Source organism: Rana temporaria, chromosome 2, assembly GCF_905171775.1.
Source record: "Rana temporaria chromosome 2, aRanTem1.1, whole genome shotgun sequence".
Classification (NCBI taxonomy): domain Eukaryota; kingdom Metazoa; phylum Chordata; class Amphibia; order Anura; family Ranidae; genus Rana; species Rana temporaria.
Window position 1 is genome coordinate 344,891,286 of NC_053490.1, and position 16,968 is coordinate 344,908,253.

A 16,968-nucleotide genomic window follows, 5' to 3' on the forward strand; every position below is an offset into this window, starting at 1 on the left:
GTTCAAGATGAGTTGGGGACCTCAAAAATAAAGGATCTAGCACTCTGTCTGAATTCCCCCAAAAATGTTAAATGCACACATTTGGGGGGGGGGGGGGTTGGGCAAGGACTACAGTGGAGCAGACAAAATACTTTGTGATATAGGGAGACACCAAATGGAGCACTACAATGGAGCAGGCAAAATACTTTGTGATATAGGGAGACACCAAATGGAGCACTACAATGGAGCAGACAAAATACTTTGTGATATAGGGAGACACCAAATGGAGCACTACAATGGAGCAGACAAAATACTTTGGGAAGTGACTAGGCTAGGTGTGTTTGGGCCCAGGATAGAATGTTGGAGAGGTTGGCTATTGGAAATATGCATGTAGGCCAAAAAAGGAGCATAAAAAGCTTACAGCATGCATGGGGACAAAGGGGACATTCACAGCATATTACAAACATGTTAATTAGGGACTAATTAAAAAAAAATTACATTAGCAAGCAATAAATACATATATTGTGAGGTTAAAGGACAAAACTTACCTTAATATAGTCCTCCTGCAGGACTTGTATAATAGCAGAACAGGTGTCCGGGATTATGACCCCCCAGAGCCTGGGGGGAGATGCCTTTCGAGAACTTCAAGTCCTGCAAGCTTCTCCCTGTTGCCAGGTATCGCAACGTGGCAACTAGCCTCTTCTCAGCAGTGATGGCTTCCTGCATAACGGTGTCCTGCCTGGTGATATACGGAGACACCAAAGCCAAGAGCTGCTGGAAGACAGGGTCAGACATCCTCAGAAAATTCCTGAAATCATCAGGGTTATTTTCCTGGATCTTCCGCAGCAGAGAACTGGTTCCTACGGAGCAACCAATTCTTGGCCCGCAAACTCCTCCTCACCCTGTTCATGGACCGGAGCCGGATAAAGCTGAAATCCCAGCACCAAGCACAGCACGATCTCTGCGACGAGAACGTACCCACAACATGGCTAAAAAACGGTAGTCTAATCATAACGAACTAAAAGAACGCACTGAAGAACAGCAAGGCCTCTGAAGAACGACCTGAAAAACAGTAACGAGCGGACAAGAACGCACTGCAAAAATAGATACGAACTGACTACAAGCACTGAAAGACATATACGAACCCACAAGCACAAACTGAACAACAGAAAACGATCTTTAAAGCACGAAGACTGAAAAGCGCGAATCGACTCTCTCCAAACTTTTACTAACACGCGGTAACACGAAATCAGCAAAAGCAGCCCCAAGGGTGGCGTCATCTGCGTTGGAACTTCCCCTTTATAGCGCCGTCGTACGTGTTGTATGTCACCGCGCTTTGCTAGAGCATTTTCTTTTAACGATCGTGTGTGGGCAATCGTTTTAATGATGAAGTTGGAAAAAACTTTGTTTTTTTCTAGAGGCTGAAAAACGTAATTTTTTACAACCCAAAAAATGATCATGTGTACGCGGCATTAGAAATAGTCTCTGGCTGTGGATGGAAACGGGGCTGCCTGCTGGAGCAGGCTGGGAACCCGAACACTGGAACAGAAAAAAGGATGGGGAAAGATCAAGATCAAATACTAGCACATTATGAAATACTTACCTTAGAACGAAGCTCTCGCAGCCCAACCCAGTCAGCACTGAGGGGGCTGACCTGTTGCCTCGCCGTTTCTTCCGGGGTCGCTGGCTCCGGCACTGTGAGTGGCCGGAGCCACAATGATGTCATTTTTTTCCAGCAAGGTCCAAGACAATACGCTGGACCTTCACTGCGCATGCACCGCTGACATCAGAGGCTGTATGCAGGGTGAATATTTCCTAAACTGTGTGGGTTTAGGAGATAATCATTTTACCTACAAGTAAGCCTTATTATAGGTTTACCTACAGGTAAGCCTTATTATAGGTTTACCTGTAGGTAAAAATGTCCAAGCGGAGTATACAACTGCTTTAAAAGTGGTGCATGGGCTACAGTGTTACTAGTGTTCTAAATACTGAAATATGTTAATACTATAAAAATAATGATTTATTAACTAATGTGTCTGTAGATAATTAAAATGACTAACTTCTGCTAGTGCTAGTGGATTAATGCATTTTCAGTATACAAAAATTATGTTGTTTTTGCCAAGACACTCACCGGTATGTGTACCATATTCCCTTTCCTGCCAGGCCGATGTTCAAACAACCAATGAACAGGAGTCTAGTAACCATGGAACTGGTAAGATACACATCCTCATCTGACTTCCCATTCTGTTGCATAGTGAAGAGGTTCTTATTTTTTCTCCCTGACTCCTCCCTAAGTAGAGTCATAACACAAGCCTGCGTTCTTCTCATAGACTTTCAACCAACTGAGGAAACCTGTAATCCCTCCTGGAGATTCATGGGAATAGACTGGCAGGTCTCCAAAATGGGATTAGTACAGAAAGAAAAGCATCCACAGCATAAGAATGCAGTATGGCTGGTCAATGTAATCATTATTTCCTACCAGCTGAGGGTGCCAGATGACTGCTTACTGGAACAAGCTAATTCTACATGATGTGAATACTAACAGCGTGTAAGGTTTCCACGTAATATAAATGCTGATAAAGTGGCCTTTCCAGTGGCCGATGATGTTAGGGCAGTTACCAAAGGCCCTAGACTCCTAGTTTTCATTCATATTATATATTATATTAGCTGGAAGAATTTCTATAGTATGATCTGCCACCATCACGAGTAATTGCTTGAGATCCAATTCAAAATGTAAACCCTTGTGTTCCAGATCCTTTAGAAATCCTTTATGTCAGATGCAAACCATAAATGGCTATCTACCCCGACCCTTGCGCATGATTACAATAAACTGGTGGGGACTCTATGAATAGCTCAGGGCCCCATAGTGCAAGTAATCAATCCACCACAGGGTCAGCTCCTTTAACCACTTCCATACCAGGCACTTACGCACCTTCCCGCCCAAGCCAATTTTCAGCTTTCAGCCATGTCGCACTTTGAATGGCAATTGCGCGGGCATGCTACACTATACCCAAACAAAATTGGCGTCCTTTTTTTCCCACAAATAGAGCTTTCTTTTGGTGGTATTTGATCACCTCTGCGATTTTTATTTTTTGCGCAACAACTAAAAAAAGACTGAAAATTTTGAAAAAAAATTACGTTTTTATTTTTTTCTGTTAATTTTTTTTGTAAATAAGTTTTTCTCTTTCAATTACGGGCACTGATATGGCGGCACTGATGGGCACCGATGAGATGGCACCGATGGACATCGATGAGGTAGTACTAACGGGCACAGATGAGGTGGCACTGATTGGCGGCGCTGGTATGCGGCACTGATGGGCACACATAGGCGGCACTGATGGGCACACATAGGCGGCACTGATGGGCACACATAGGCGGCACTGATGGGCACACATAGGCGGCACTGGGCACTCATAGGCGGCACAGATGGGCACTCATGGGCGGCACTTATGGGTGGCACTGATGAATACTTATGGGTGGCACAGATGGGCACTGATAGGTGGGCACTGGGCATGGATGGGCACTGTGGGGTGGCACTGATGGGCACTGTGGGGTGGCACTGATGGACACTGTGGGGTGGCAACGTTGGACACTGGGGTGGCACTGATTTTCCCAGGTTGCCAGTCAGTGCCCATTTGTGGGCACTGACTGGCATCTTTTTTATTTTTTTGAATGTTTATTTTTTTTATTTTTCAGACTTTTTTTTTGTTGCAGGCTTTTTATTTTTTTTTGCCCACCCTGGTGGTCCAGGGTGGGCATCCCTGGTGGTCCAGTGTGGCGATCCGAGGGGGGGCTGCGATGATAAACAATCAGCGCGAACCCCCCCTGTCAGGAGAGCCGCCGATCGGCTCTCCTCTACTCGCGTCTGTCAGACGCGAGTGAGGAAGAGCCGTCAACGGCTCTTCCTGTTTACATCGTGATCAGCCGTCATTGGACACGGCTGATCACTTGGTAAAGAGTCTCCGCCGGAGGCTCTTTACCGAGATCGGAGATGCAGGGTGTCAGACTGACACCCCGCATCACCGATTTTGTCAGGCTTTTTTTTTGCTAGAAAATTACTCAGAACCCCCAAACATTATATATGTTTTATTTTAGCAGACACCCTAGGCAACTTTTTATCTTGCACGTTATTTGCGCAATAATTTTTCAAGCGCCTTTTTGTGGGGAAAAAAAACGGTTTCATGAATTAAAAAAATAACAAAACTGTAAAGTTAGCCAATTTTTTTTTTGTATAATGCGAAAGATGATTACGCTGAGTAAATATATAACTAACATGTTACGCTTTAAAATTGCGCACACGCATGGAATAGCGCCAAACTTCTGTACTTAAAAATCTCCATAGGCGACGCTTTCATTTTCAGGTTACTAGTTTAGAGTTACAGAGGAGGTCTAGTGCTAGAATTGTTGCACACGCTCTAACGCACGTGGCAATACCTCATATGTGTGGTTTGAACAGCGTTTACATATGTGGGTGGGACTTACGTGTGTGTTCGCTTCTGGGTTCGCTTCTGGGCTCGCTTCTGGGCTAGCTGGCTCCTAGATTCTACCGAGACAGGGGAGTTTTCATTTTTTTTTATTATTATTATTGTTTATTTATTTATTTTACTAAATTTTTTATATTTTTGAAAAAATATATTTTTGATCACTTTTATTCCTATTACAAGGAATGTAAACATCCCTTGTAATACAGGGAGTGCAGAATTATTAGGCAAATGAGTATTTTGACCACATCATCCTCTTTATGCGTGTTGTCTTACTCCAAGCTGTATAGGCTCGAAAGCCTACTACCAATTAAGCATATTAGGTGATGTGCATCTCTGTAATTAGAAGGGGTGTGGTCTAATGACATCAACACCCTATATCAGGTGTGCAGAATTATTAGTCAACTTCCTTTCCTTTGGCAAAATGGGTCAAAAGAAGGACTTGACAGGCTCAGAAAAGTCAAAAATAGTGAGATATCTTGCAGAGGGATGCAGCACTCTTAAAATTGCAAAGCTTCTGAAGCGTGATCATCGAACAATCAAGCGTTTCATTCAAAATAGTCAACAGGGTCGCAAGAAGCGTGTGGAAAAACCAAGGCGCAAAATAACTGCCCATGAACTGAGAAAAGTCAAGCGTGCAGCTGCCAAGATGCCACTTGCCACCAGTTTGGCCATATTTCAGAGCTGCAACATCACTGGAGTGCCCAAAAGCACAAGGTGTGCAATACTCAGAGACATGGCCAAGGTAAGAAAGGCTGAAAGACAACGACCACTGAACAAGACACACAAGCTGAAACGTCAAGACTGGGCCAAGAAATATCTCAAGACTGATTTTTCTAAGGTTTTATGGACTGATGAAATGAGAGTGAGTCTTGATGGGCCAGATGGATGGGCCCGTGGCTGGATTGGTAAAGGGCAGAGAGCTCCAGTCCGACTCAGACGCCAGCAAGGTGGAGGTGGAGTACTGGTTTGGGCTGGTATCATCAAAGATGAGCTTGTGGGGCCTTTTCGGGTTGAGAATGGAGTCAAGCTCAACTCCCAGTCCTACTGCCAGTTTCTGGAAGACACCTTCTTCAAGCAGTGGTACAGGAAGAAGTCTGCATCCTTCAAGAAAAACATGATTTTCATGCAGGACAATGCTCCATCACACGTGTCCAAGTACTCCACAGCGTGGCTGGCAAGAAAGGGTATAAAAGAAGAAAAACTAATGACATGGCCTCCTTGTTCACCTGATCTGAAACCCATTGAGAACCTGTGGTCCATCATCAAATGTGAGATTTACAAGGAGGGAAAACAGTACACCTCTCTGAACAGTGTCTGGGAGGCTGTGGTTGCTGCTGCACGCAATGTTGATGGTGAACAGATCAAAACACTGACAGAATCAATGGATGGCAGGCTTTTGAGTGTCCTTGCAAAGAAAGGTGGCTATATTGGTCACTGAATTGTTTTTGTTTTGTTTTTGAATGCCAGAAATGTATATTTGTGAATGTTGAGATGTTATATTGGTTTCACTGGTAAAAATAAATAATTGAAATGGGTATATATTTTTTTTTTGTTAAGTTGCCTAATAATTATGCACAGTAATAGTCACCTGCACACACAGATATCCCCCTAAAATAGCTAAAACTAAAAACAAACTAAAAACTACTTCCAAAAATATTCAGCTTTGATATTAATGAGTTGTTTGGGTTCATTGAAAACATGGTTGTTGTTGTTCAATAATAAAATTAATCCTCAAAAATACAACTTGCCTAATAATTCTGCACTCCCTGTAGGAATCTATATGACCTCACATTTCTCTTCCAGGCTGGAAATTCAACGATCTCATGCTGACAGCCGCGATCGTGGCTTTATTTACATCCGGGATCCCGGGCGTGATGTCATAACGCCTCCTACGGCAGGGCTCGACAAATCCCGGGCGCCAGGTCGCCATGGCGACTAGAAATGGTGTCCTGGCGACTTGGCTTGGAAGGTGGGAAAAAAAAAATGTTTTTGTGAGCTGGCGCCATCTGGTGGTGAGCCGTTGGTATTACAAGTTATTACCACCAGATGTGTGAGCTGGCGCCATCTGGTGGTGGCCGTTGGTATTACAAGTTAAGCATTACAAGTTAAACAGCAATTCTAACACCCTAGAGAAAAAAATGGCGATAGTTGCAATACTTTCTGTCACGCCGTATTTGCGCAGCGGTCTTACAAGCGCACTTTTTTGGGAAAAAATTACACTTTTTTTAATTAAAAAATAAGACAACAGTAAAGTTATCCCCATTTTTTTTAATATTATGAAAGATAATGTTACGCCGAGTAAATTCATACCCAACATGTCATGCTTCAAAATTGCGTCCGCTCATGGAATGCCGACAAACTTTTACCCTTTAAAATCTTCATAGGCAACGTTTAAAAAAATCTACAGGTTGCATGTTTTGAGTTACAGAAGAGGACTAGGACTAGAATTATTGCTCTCGCTCTACCAATCGCGGCGATACCTCACATGTGTGGTTTGAACACCGTTTACATATGCGGGCACTGCTCACGTATGTGTTCGCTTCTGCGTGCAAGCTCGTCGGGACGGGGTGCGTTTTCTGGCTCCTAACTTTTTTAGCTGGCTCCTAGATTCCAAGCAAATTTGTCAAACCCTGTCCTACGGTCATAGAAATCTCTATCGTCATCATCCAGCGCCGGCCGATTCGTTCTTGCACGGGAGAACCCGGAGAAGCACTGGATGGCGGGGGCGTACCGTCGCCTATAAGAATGATCAAGTGGCAGAACTACCACTATGATCATTCTTATCATGCACAGAATAACCGGCTGCAAAGAATGATATCTGAATGATTCCTGTAGCTGCAGAGAGAGAGAGAGAGAGAGAGAGAGAGAGAGAGAGAGAGAGAAAGAGAGAGAGTTTGCCAGGAAGGAAGGGGGATAAATCATAAGATTGACAATGAGAGCTGCAGAGCTGGAGCATACCTCTGTGTGTCTGTGCAAATTCAGGAAGTGAACAAGCAGCAGCTTCAGCTGCCCACAGTTAAAATGGCTGCAGCCAGACTTAGTGAAGGGAGATTTCTGCAGCATTATTGGAAAGCACTGAATCACAGTATATATAAAATAATATGCAAAGTGGTTGGCGGGAAGCTTCAGAATGGCAAAGATGTTTTTATTACAAATTATGTGACCAGACTGCAGTCCTCTTTAACAGCTATTTCATAGGGGAAGGTGCTCTGTAGCACATATAAACTAACTGTTCAGGGCCAATAACACTGCTTAAGATTTCATTGCAGGAGGCAGACTGCACATGGAGTTACAAGCTTACTAATTTTCTGGCAGACTCAACAGGTATTAGCTTGCACTTTTCAAAAAGATATAGCAAAATGCTTATAAATGGCGTATTCAACCAGCCAAAACATGGCAAATAAGACAAGTTCATTGTTAGGGTTTACATACACTTAAAAACTACTTTCCGCCCAAGGACTTCATATGACGTCCTGGACTTTCAGTGGGAATATCTGAATGATGCCTGCAGCTACAGGCATCATTCAGATATCCTCTTTTTTAAGCCGGCGATTCTGTGCACCATAAGAATGATCACAGCGGCAGTTCTGCCGCTTGATCGTTCTTACAGGTGATGGTAGGAGACATCCCCCTCCCACCATCATCCGGGCCATCGGGGACCCGGAGAAAGAATCGGTCGCCGTCAGATGACGAGCATAGAGATTTCAGGTGATCAGAACTCTATGACCATCAGAGGCCCGGGCCGGGATTGAAAACAAAGCCACGATCGCAGCTGGTGAGATCATAAATATTTTTTTTTTTATCTCATGCTTTCCAGCCTGGAGGAGAGATGTGGGGTCTTATTGACTCCGCATCTCTCTATAAAGAGGACCTGTCACGCACCATTCCTAGTACAAGGAATGTTTACATTACTTGCAATATGAATAAAATATGATTAAAAAAAAATGTAAAAGAGAAAGTGTAAAAAAAAAAAAAATTCATTTATTTTTCTTTATTTTTTATAAAAATAGATAATATGTATTAACCTCTTCCATACAGGGCTTTTATACACACCTCCATACCAGGCCTATTCTGGCACTTCTCTCCTACATGTACAAATCATAATTTTTTTGCTAGAAAATTACACAGAACCCCCAAACATTATATATGTTTTTTTAGCAGACACCCTAGGGAATAAAACGACGGTCATTGAAACCTTTTATTTTGCACGGTATTTGCGCAATCATTTTTCAAACGCCTTTTTTTGGGGAAAAAATTGTTTCATGAATTAAAAAAATAACAAAACAGTAAAGTTAGCCCAATTTTTTTGTAAAATATGATGAAATATTATGTTACACCGAGTAAATAGATACCTAACATGTCACGCTTTAAAATTGCGCACACTCATGGAATGGCGCCAAACTTCGGTACTTAAAAATCTCCATAGGCAACGCTTTGAAAATTTTTACAGGTTACCAGTTTAGATTTATAGAGGAGATCTAGTGCTAGAATTGTTGCTGGCAGTCTAGCGCACGCGGCGATACCTCACATATGTGGTTTAAACGGCGTTTACATATGTCGGCGGGACTTGCGTGTGCGTTCGCTTCTGCGCGCAAGCTACTGGGGACAGGGGCGTTAAAAAAAAAAATGTATTTCTTTTTTTTTTTTTTACATATTTATTTCTTTTTTTACACTTTTTTATTTTATTTTCTTTTTTTTATTATCACTTTTATTCCTATTACAAGGAATGTAAACATCCCTTGTAATAGGAATGTGTGTGACAGGTACTCTTTATGGAGAGATGCGGGGTCAATAAGACCCCACATCTCTCCTCCAGGCCTGAAAGCATGAAATCGGTGAAAAAAAATTCACCGATCTGATGTTTACTGTTGCTTAGCAGCCGCAATCGCGGCTTTGTTTACTTACAGGGACCCGGGCGTGACGTCATCACATCAGGCCCGGGTCCTCCGACGGTCATAGAGATGACTGGTGACCATCTGGTCACCAGTCATCTCTATGCTTCCTGCGAGCGCCGGACGATTCGTTCTCCGGGCCCCCGATGGCACGGGAGAGCCCGGAGATGTCCCCTCCCGCCGCCTGTAAGAACGATCTAGCGGCGGAACCGCCGCTATGATCGTTCTTACGTTGTGCAGAATCGCCGGCACAAGAGAAGGATATCTGAATGATGCCTCTAGCTGCAGGCATCATTCAGATATCCCCCCCACAAAGCCCAGGACGTCATATGATGTCCACTCTGAACGGCAGAGGTTCTTTGTGGACGTCATTTTACTATGGGCCGGTAGGGAAGTGGTTAAAGGAAAAAAAAAAAAAAAAGAATTAGCATGAAAAAAACAAAATAAAAAGGAATCATATATCCGCAGATGATGCTAAAACTTCTTCGGAGATGATGGGGGACCATCTTCCATGAGAAAGTCACCAAGAAAGTTATTGACTGAGCGGTACAAAAAAAAAAACATATATTGGATTCCCCAGAACAAAAACAAACATATTCCATTACAGTACTACACCATTATTTCAAAGATAAATTTATACCACAGTTAGAGCACTGCAGGGAAGCAGCACCACTCAAGGCTCCAATCTCCCTCACTTTTGGATATTTCAGGGACCAGCCAAAAGAGACCGTCCTCATACCTAAGCCATAACTGCAAGAAACTGAAAGCCACACATCAATGCCATCACTTCCTTGTAAAAGCTTTATTCAGCTAAAGCTAGCATACTGTGTGTCTCTGCCTGAGGAATGGGTCACAGATATGGCAGTTTTTACATGGAAACATGCAGTGTGCTGGCTTTGGCTAAATAAAGCTTTTATAAGAAAGAAGTCATCAGTGTGCTGCCTTCAGTACTTTGCAAATTCATAGCATGGTTAGAAAAGACCAATGTAATTGAATGGAATGCTGACTTTCAAGTTGGAGACACATGTGACAGAATTTTACAGGGTTACCTAAAGACAAGGAAATGTACCTCAAATTCTACATGGTGGTTGTTTTACTAAAACTGGGTAGTGCAACATCTGGGATATCTGTGCATAGAAACCATTCAGCTTCCAGGTTTTTTGTCAAAGCTTATTGAACAAGCTGAATTTAGAAGCCGATTGGCTACTGTGTAGTGGAGCAACGGATCGTCACCGATCCGCGATCCGAATGGGTCACCCTGTTCCGATCGGCACACCATGCGATCCGCGGAGCGCTCCGCAGCCTCGGCCATAGGAAAGTCCCTGGCTTCGGCCTAGCTCCGGAGCGGCGGCCATCTTGGTACACCCAGTGGCGGCTGGTTCGTCAGGAAGTGACGTTTCGTCGCCGCCATCTTGCTCTACCCCACACTCCTGCACAGTAATGATAGTGAGAAGGGGGCAAGGGGGCAAGCAGACACCGTGTTACACCCAACAGAGTTTTAGATTTCACAGTTATTTTCAATACAAAACGGAGCTTATATGCTTAACCACTTAAGGACCGCCGCATGTACATATACGTCAGCAGAATGGCACAGGCAGGCACATGTACGTATATATACGTGCCCTGCTTGACGTGGGTCGGGGGTCCGATTGGACCCCCCCCCCGGTACATGCGGTGGTTCCGTCGGCTGCAGAAGCGATCCGGGATGAGGGGATGGCTGTCCGTTTTCAGCCATCCCCTTGCGATCGCTCTCAGCCAATGCCAGCGCTCCCCTGCACTCCTCCTTCCTGTGTTTAGTGTAAACAACAGGAAGGAGGAAGTGTGTGATCTCTCCTCGTGGTGGTCATATCGACCACCGCTGAGGAGAGGAGACATCACAAACGTAAGTTGCACCCCAACACTACTCTAACACCAGCACACATAGGCACATTTAACCCCTTCAGTTACCGCCGATCGCCCCCCCAGTCTCCTGTAACAGTGTCACTGAATGCAGTGTAATTTTTTTTTGATTACTGCATTTAGTGTCAGTGTTACAGAAAAAAGTGTTAGGGCAGTTAGTTTTAGCCCCCTTTAGGTCCAGGGTAGCCCCCTACCCCCCCCTAATAAAAGTTTAACCCCTTGATCACCGCCCTAGTTAACCCTTTCACCCCCTATTGCCAGTGTCACTAAGCGATCGACTTTCTGATCGCTGTATTAGTGTCACTGTTGCCGCCAGGCAGTTCGTTTTTTTTGAGGTTCGCCGCCAGGTTCTATAGCGTTAGGAACCCCCATAAATAAAGTTTTTAACCCCTGATTGCCCCCTAGTTAACCCTTTCACCCCCTATTGCCAGTGTCACTAAGCGATCGACTTTCTGATCGCTGTATTAGTGTCACTGTTGGCGCTAGGCAGTTAGTTTTTTTTTGAGGTTCGCCGCCAGGTTCTATAGCGTTAGGAACCCCCATAAATAAAGTTTTTAACCCCTGATTGCCCCCTAGTTAACCCTTTCACCAGTGATCACCGTATAAGTGTTACGGTTGACGCTGGTTGGTTAGTTTGCTGTTTATAGCATCAGGGCACCCGCCGTATATAACCCAATAAAGGTTTAACCCCCTGATCGCCCGGCGGGTGATATAAATTAAATTTTAGCGTCAGTCAGGGTCTGCGTCGCCCCAGGTAGCGTTAGGTTAGTGCCAGTACCGCTTACACCCACTCGCAAAGCATACACCCCCCTTAGTGGTATAGTATCTGAACGGATCGATACCTGATCTGATCAGATCTATACTAGTGTACCCAGCAGTTTAGGGTACCCAAAAACGCATTGTTAGCGGAATCAGCCCAGATACCCGCTAGCACCTGCGTTTTCCCCCTCTGCCCAGCCCAACCCACCCAAGTGCAGTATCGATCGATCACTGTCACTTCAAAACCACAAGACACATAACTGCAGCGGTCGCAGAGACAGGCCTGATCCCTGCGATCGCTAACAGTTTTTTTCGAAGCGTTTTCTACATTTTCCTTTCTATAGTCAGGTGCTTTTTTTACCTGTGAATCATCACCAGTGTACGACTAAATTTAGAGTCCAAAATGACAAAGCGAATGTACACTGGTGAAGAGGCCGTCAGGATTCTGTGCATGTCAGATAGTGAATAAGAGGAGGTCTGACAGAATCTGGCTCAGAATACGAACCCGTTTACGACAGCGGCTCCATGTCAGATAGTTCGGACGACGGAGTTGTGGTCCCTGCTAAGGCCAGGCGTACCCGATCCCGTTCTGATGTTGTTGAGCAGCAAGAACCGCAGGACCCTTGTATGGAGCAGAGAGCCAGTACTAGCGCCGCTATTCCTTCTGGTGGATTGGCAAGCACCAGCGGCCTAGTACACCCTGGTCGTTTATCCAGCACTGCAGTAACACTTGGCGACGTGGCGAGTCCCATAAGTGCAGTTCAAGCTGGCGAGGTGGCAAGCACAAGTAGTGTCCCGCTGCCACCAAGAAGAAGACAGAGACAGGCCCGTCGTGCCCATAGTGCCCTTCCTGCAGAATTCGCCTATCCTGATTGGGTCCCCACCACTTCTGCAGAACCCGTACTTCCCCCATTCACTGGCCAACCCGGTATTCAGGTGGATACAGCGAATTTTATGCCACTTGATTTCTATTCGCTGTTTTTCACGGAAGATCTCTATGGATCTATTGTGGACCAGACTAATTTATATGCTGGTACCTACATCGCCGCTAATCCCCAGTCTCGCCTTGCCAAAGAATGGAAACCTCTTGAGGTTTCCGAATTTAAGACATTTCTGGGCCTTACCCTCAACATGGGCATACACCCATTTCCGTCATTGCGGATGTATTGGTCCACACATCCCATTGACCATATGCCCGTGTTCTCTGCTCACATGGCCAGGAAACGATACGAGGCGATCCTGCGGTTTCTGCATTTCAGTGACAATGCACTTTGTCGTCCACGTGGAGACCCTGAATTTGACCGGCTCTACAAAATTCGGCCCCTCGTAAACCATTTCAACGAACGTTTTGCAGCCTTGTTTAATCCCCAGCAGGTTGTATGCGTTGATGAGTCCCTCATTAAATTTGCTGGCCGCTTGTCTTTCAAACAGTACCTTCCCAGCAAGCGTGCCAGATACGGGGTCAAGCTCTATAAGCTCTGTGACAGGGCCACAGGCTACACATGGAGCTTTAGGGTTTACGAGGGCAAAGATAGTGAGGTAGAGCCGGAAGGATGCCCAGATTACATGGGGAGCGCTGGCAAGATCGTTTGGGACTTGGTGTCACCCTTATTCGGAAAGGGGTACCACTTGTATGTGGACAATTTTTACAGCAGCGTGCCACTTTTTAGCCACTTGTTTGATCATCAGATTGGAGCATGTGGCACCGTGCGACCTAATCGCCGGGGCTTCCCCCAGAGGCTTGTAGATGCCCGTCTTAGCCTGGGGGCGAGAGCCTGCTTCAGATGTAAAAATTTGCTCGCTGTGAAGTGGCGGGACAATAGGAATGTTTTCGTTCTTACCACCCTTCACGCAGACACGAAAGTACAAATTCGTACAGCGACTGGTGTTGTGGAGAAACCCCTCTGTGTCCACGAATATAACCAAAACATGGGAGGGGTGGACCTCAACGACCAGTTGATGGCGCCGTATCATATTGCCCGCAAGACGAGACGCTGGTACAAAAAAGTGTCTCTACATTTATTCCAATTGGCTCTACTGAATGCTCATGTCGTATTCAGAGCTTCAGGACAGGATGGATCCTTCCTTCAATTCCAGAAGGATATCATCACAGAACTCCTGTATCCAGGCGGTACTGTACCTCACCATCCCCTACCAAATGCAGTAAGCCGACTGCATGAGAGGCATTTTTTGTATGCCATCGAGAGTACCCCTACCCAACGAACCCCCCAAAGAAGATGTCGTGTCTGTACCAAGCGCGGATTTAGGCGTGACACCCGTTATTTTTGTCCCAAATGTCCTGCCGATCCTGGTCTTTATATTGGGGAATGTTTTGAACGCTTTCACACACTAGTGAAGTATTAGCGTAGGGCAAAACATTACACAGGCTAGGCTCACTTACAGAGGGTCTCCCAAGATGCCATCGCATTTTGAGAGACCCAAACCTGGAACCGAAAAGTTGAACAGTTACAAAAAAAAGTGTTAAAAAAGGAAAAAAAAAAAAAATAGTTGTCGTTTTATTGTTCTCTCCCTCTCTATTCTCTCTCTATTGTTCTTCTCTTTTTTACTGTATTCTATTCTGCAAAGTTTTATTGTTGTTATGTTTTTTCATGCTTGCTTTTCAGGTATGTAATTTACTTTACTGTTTTCAGGTATGCCATTCAGCTGTTGCGCGGACTTATTTATCTTGACAGCAACAGCGTTTGCTCCCACGATATATAAAGCCGCGACTCCAGTGCTGTAGGAGGTGATTTTACCACCACAGTTAAAAAAAAGAGCATATATGCCGAAGCATGGGGGCAGCAGGAGCGGAGGAGCGATTTTGCTCCTAATGCCGCGTACATACGGTTGACATTCCTACGGAGGCTTTCATGCGGAAAAGTCTGACCATGTGTACACGGCATAGAAAAGTCCGACTGTGTGTACACGGCATAGAAAAGTCCGACTGTGTGTACGCGGCATAGAAAAGTCCGACCGTACGCGGCATAACTTTTTTGCGGGAGGATGCCCCCATGCTTCGGCATATATATATTTTAGGCACAGGTTGCGTTAAAAAATGTTTTATTTTTTACTATGTTTTTTTTATAGGTATTTGCTTTGCAGGTATGGTATGATCTTACTGTTATACTGGAATGTTACTTTGTTTTAATGTTAACCATCATTTGCTTAGCAGGTAAGCCATTCAGTTGCAGTGCGGATTTATTTATCGTAACAGCAACAGCGTTTGCTCCCACGATATATAAAGCTGCGACTCCAATGCTGTAGGAGCTGATTTCACCACCACAGTTCAAAAAAGAGCATATATGCCGAAGAATGGGGGCATTAGGGGCGGAGGAGCGATTTTGCTCCTAATGCCGCGTACATACGGTTGACATTCCTACGGAGGCTTTCCCGTGGAAAAGTCTGACCATGTGTACGCGGCATAGAAAAGTCCGACCGTGTGTACGCGTCATAGAAAAGTCCGACCGTACGCGGCATAACTTTTTTGCGGGAGGATGCCCCCATGCTTCGGCATATATAAATGGTGCATGTATGCCCATCATTAGAAGTGGGTGGATGAAGGGAGGTATTCTAATGGTGGGCATACCCACCGATCAATCTTGCTGGTATGTTGCTGGACTTTGAATGGTTATACCAGAATGATGCCTGCGGGTTTAGGCATCATCTTGGTATCATTCTTTTCAGCCAGCGGTCGGCTTTCATGTAAAAGCAGTCCTAGCGGCTAATTAGCCTCTAGACTGCTTTTACATTCAGTGGGAGGGAATATCCCCCCCCCCCGGATATAAACGGCGCCATTGAGAATATGGGAAAGCATTTTATCACACCGATCTTGGTGTGGTCAGATGCTTTGAGGGCAGAGGAAAGATCTAGGGTCTAATAGACCCCATTTAAAAAAAAAAGAACTATTGCTATCATAAGGGATATTTACATTTCCTGAGATAACAATAAAAATGGTAAAAAAAAAAAAAAAAATGGAAGGAACAGTTAACAAATAAAATAAAAAAAGCAAAATAAATATATATATATATAAAAAAAAGCATCCCTGTCCCCCCCTGCTCTTGCGCAAAGGCGAACCCAAGCGTCGGTCTGGAGTCATATGTAAACAGCAATTGCACCATGCATGTGAGGTATCACCGCAAAGGGCAGATCGAGGGCAGTAATTTTAGCAGTAGACCTCCTCTGTAAAGCATTTCTAAGGGCGCAAATTTTTGATTTCACTCCTCACTACCTATCACAGTTTCGAAGGCCATAAAATGCCAAAATAGCACAAAACCCCCCCAAATGACCCCATTTTGGAAAGTAGACACCCCAAGCTATTTGCTGAGAGGCATGTTGAGTCCATGGAATATTTTTTTTTTTGCCCCAAGTGATTGAATCATGACCAAAAAAAATAAAAATAAAAAAATGTACAAAACATTGTCACTAAATGATATATTTCTCACACATGCCATGGTTATATGTGGAATTGCACCCCAAAATACATTCTGCTGCTTCTCCTGAGTACGGGGATACCACATGTGTGGGACTTTTTGGGAGCCTAGCCGCGTATGAGACCCCGAAAACCAAGCACCGCCTTCAAGATTTCTAAGGACATAAATTTTTGATTTCACTCACACAAATCTTGAAGGCAGTGCTTGGTTTTCGGGGCCCTGTACGCGGCTAGGCTCCCAAAAAGTCCCACACATGTGGTATCCCCGTACTCAGGAGAAGCAGCAGAATGTATTTTGGGGTGCAATTCCACATATAACCGTGGCATGTGTGAGAAATATATCATTTATTGACAAGGTTTTGTAATTTTTTTTTTTTGGTCATTATTCAGTGACTTGGGGCAAAAAAATTAAATATTCCATGGACTCAACATCCCTCTCAGCAAATAGCTTGGGGTGTCTACTTTCCAAAATGGGGTCATTTGGGGGGGGGTTTTGTGCTGTTTTGGCATTTTATGGCCTTCGAAA

At 44.6% G+C, this 16,968-nt stretch overlaps 1 protein-coding gene across 3 annotated transcripts in view; it reads right to left on the reverse strand.

Annotated features, from left to right (window-relative positions):
• The window catches only part of TMCC2 (transmembrane and coiled-coil domain family 2), a 155,633-nt gene that overhangs the window by 91,943 nt on the left and 46,722 nt on the right, over positions 1-16,968 (reverse strand). Inside the window, exon 1 of one of the 3 annotated variants that reach the window (XM_040337558.1) lies at positions 2,111-2,324. The exons of the other annotated variants lie outside the window; for them this stretch is intronic. Within the exon in view, the coding sequence (XP_040193492.1) occupies positions 2,111-2,125 (15 nt within the window). The 5' untranslated portion in view covers positions 2,126-2,324. Of the gene's footprint in view, positions 1-2,110; positions 2,325-16,968 lie in introns of those variants that run through there. 3 annotated transcript variants of the gene reach the window in all.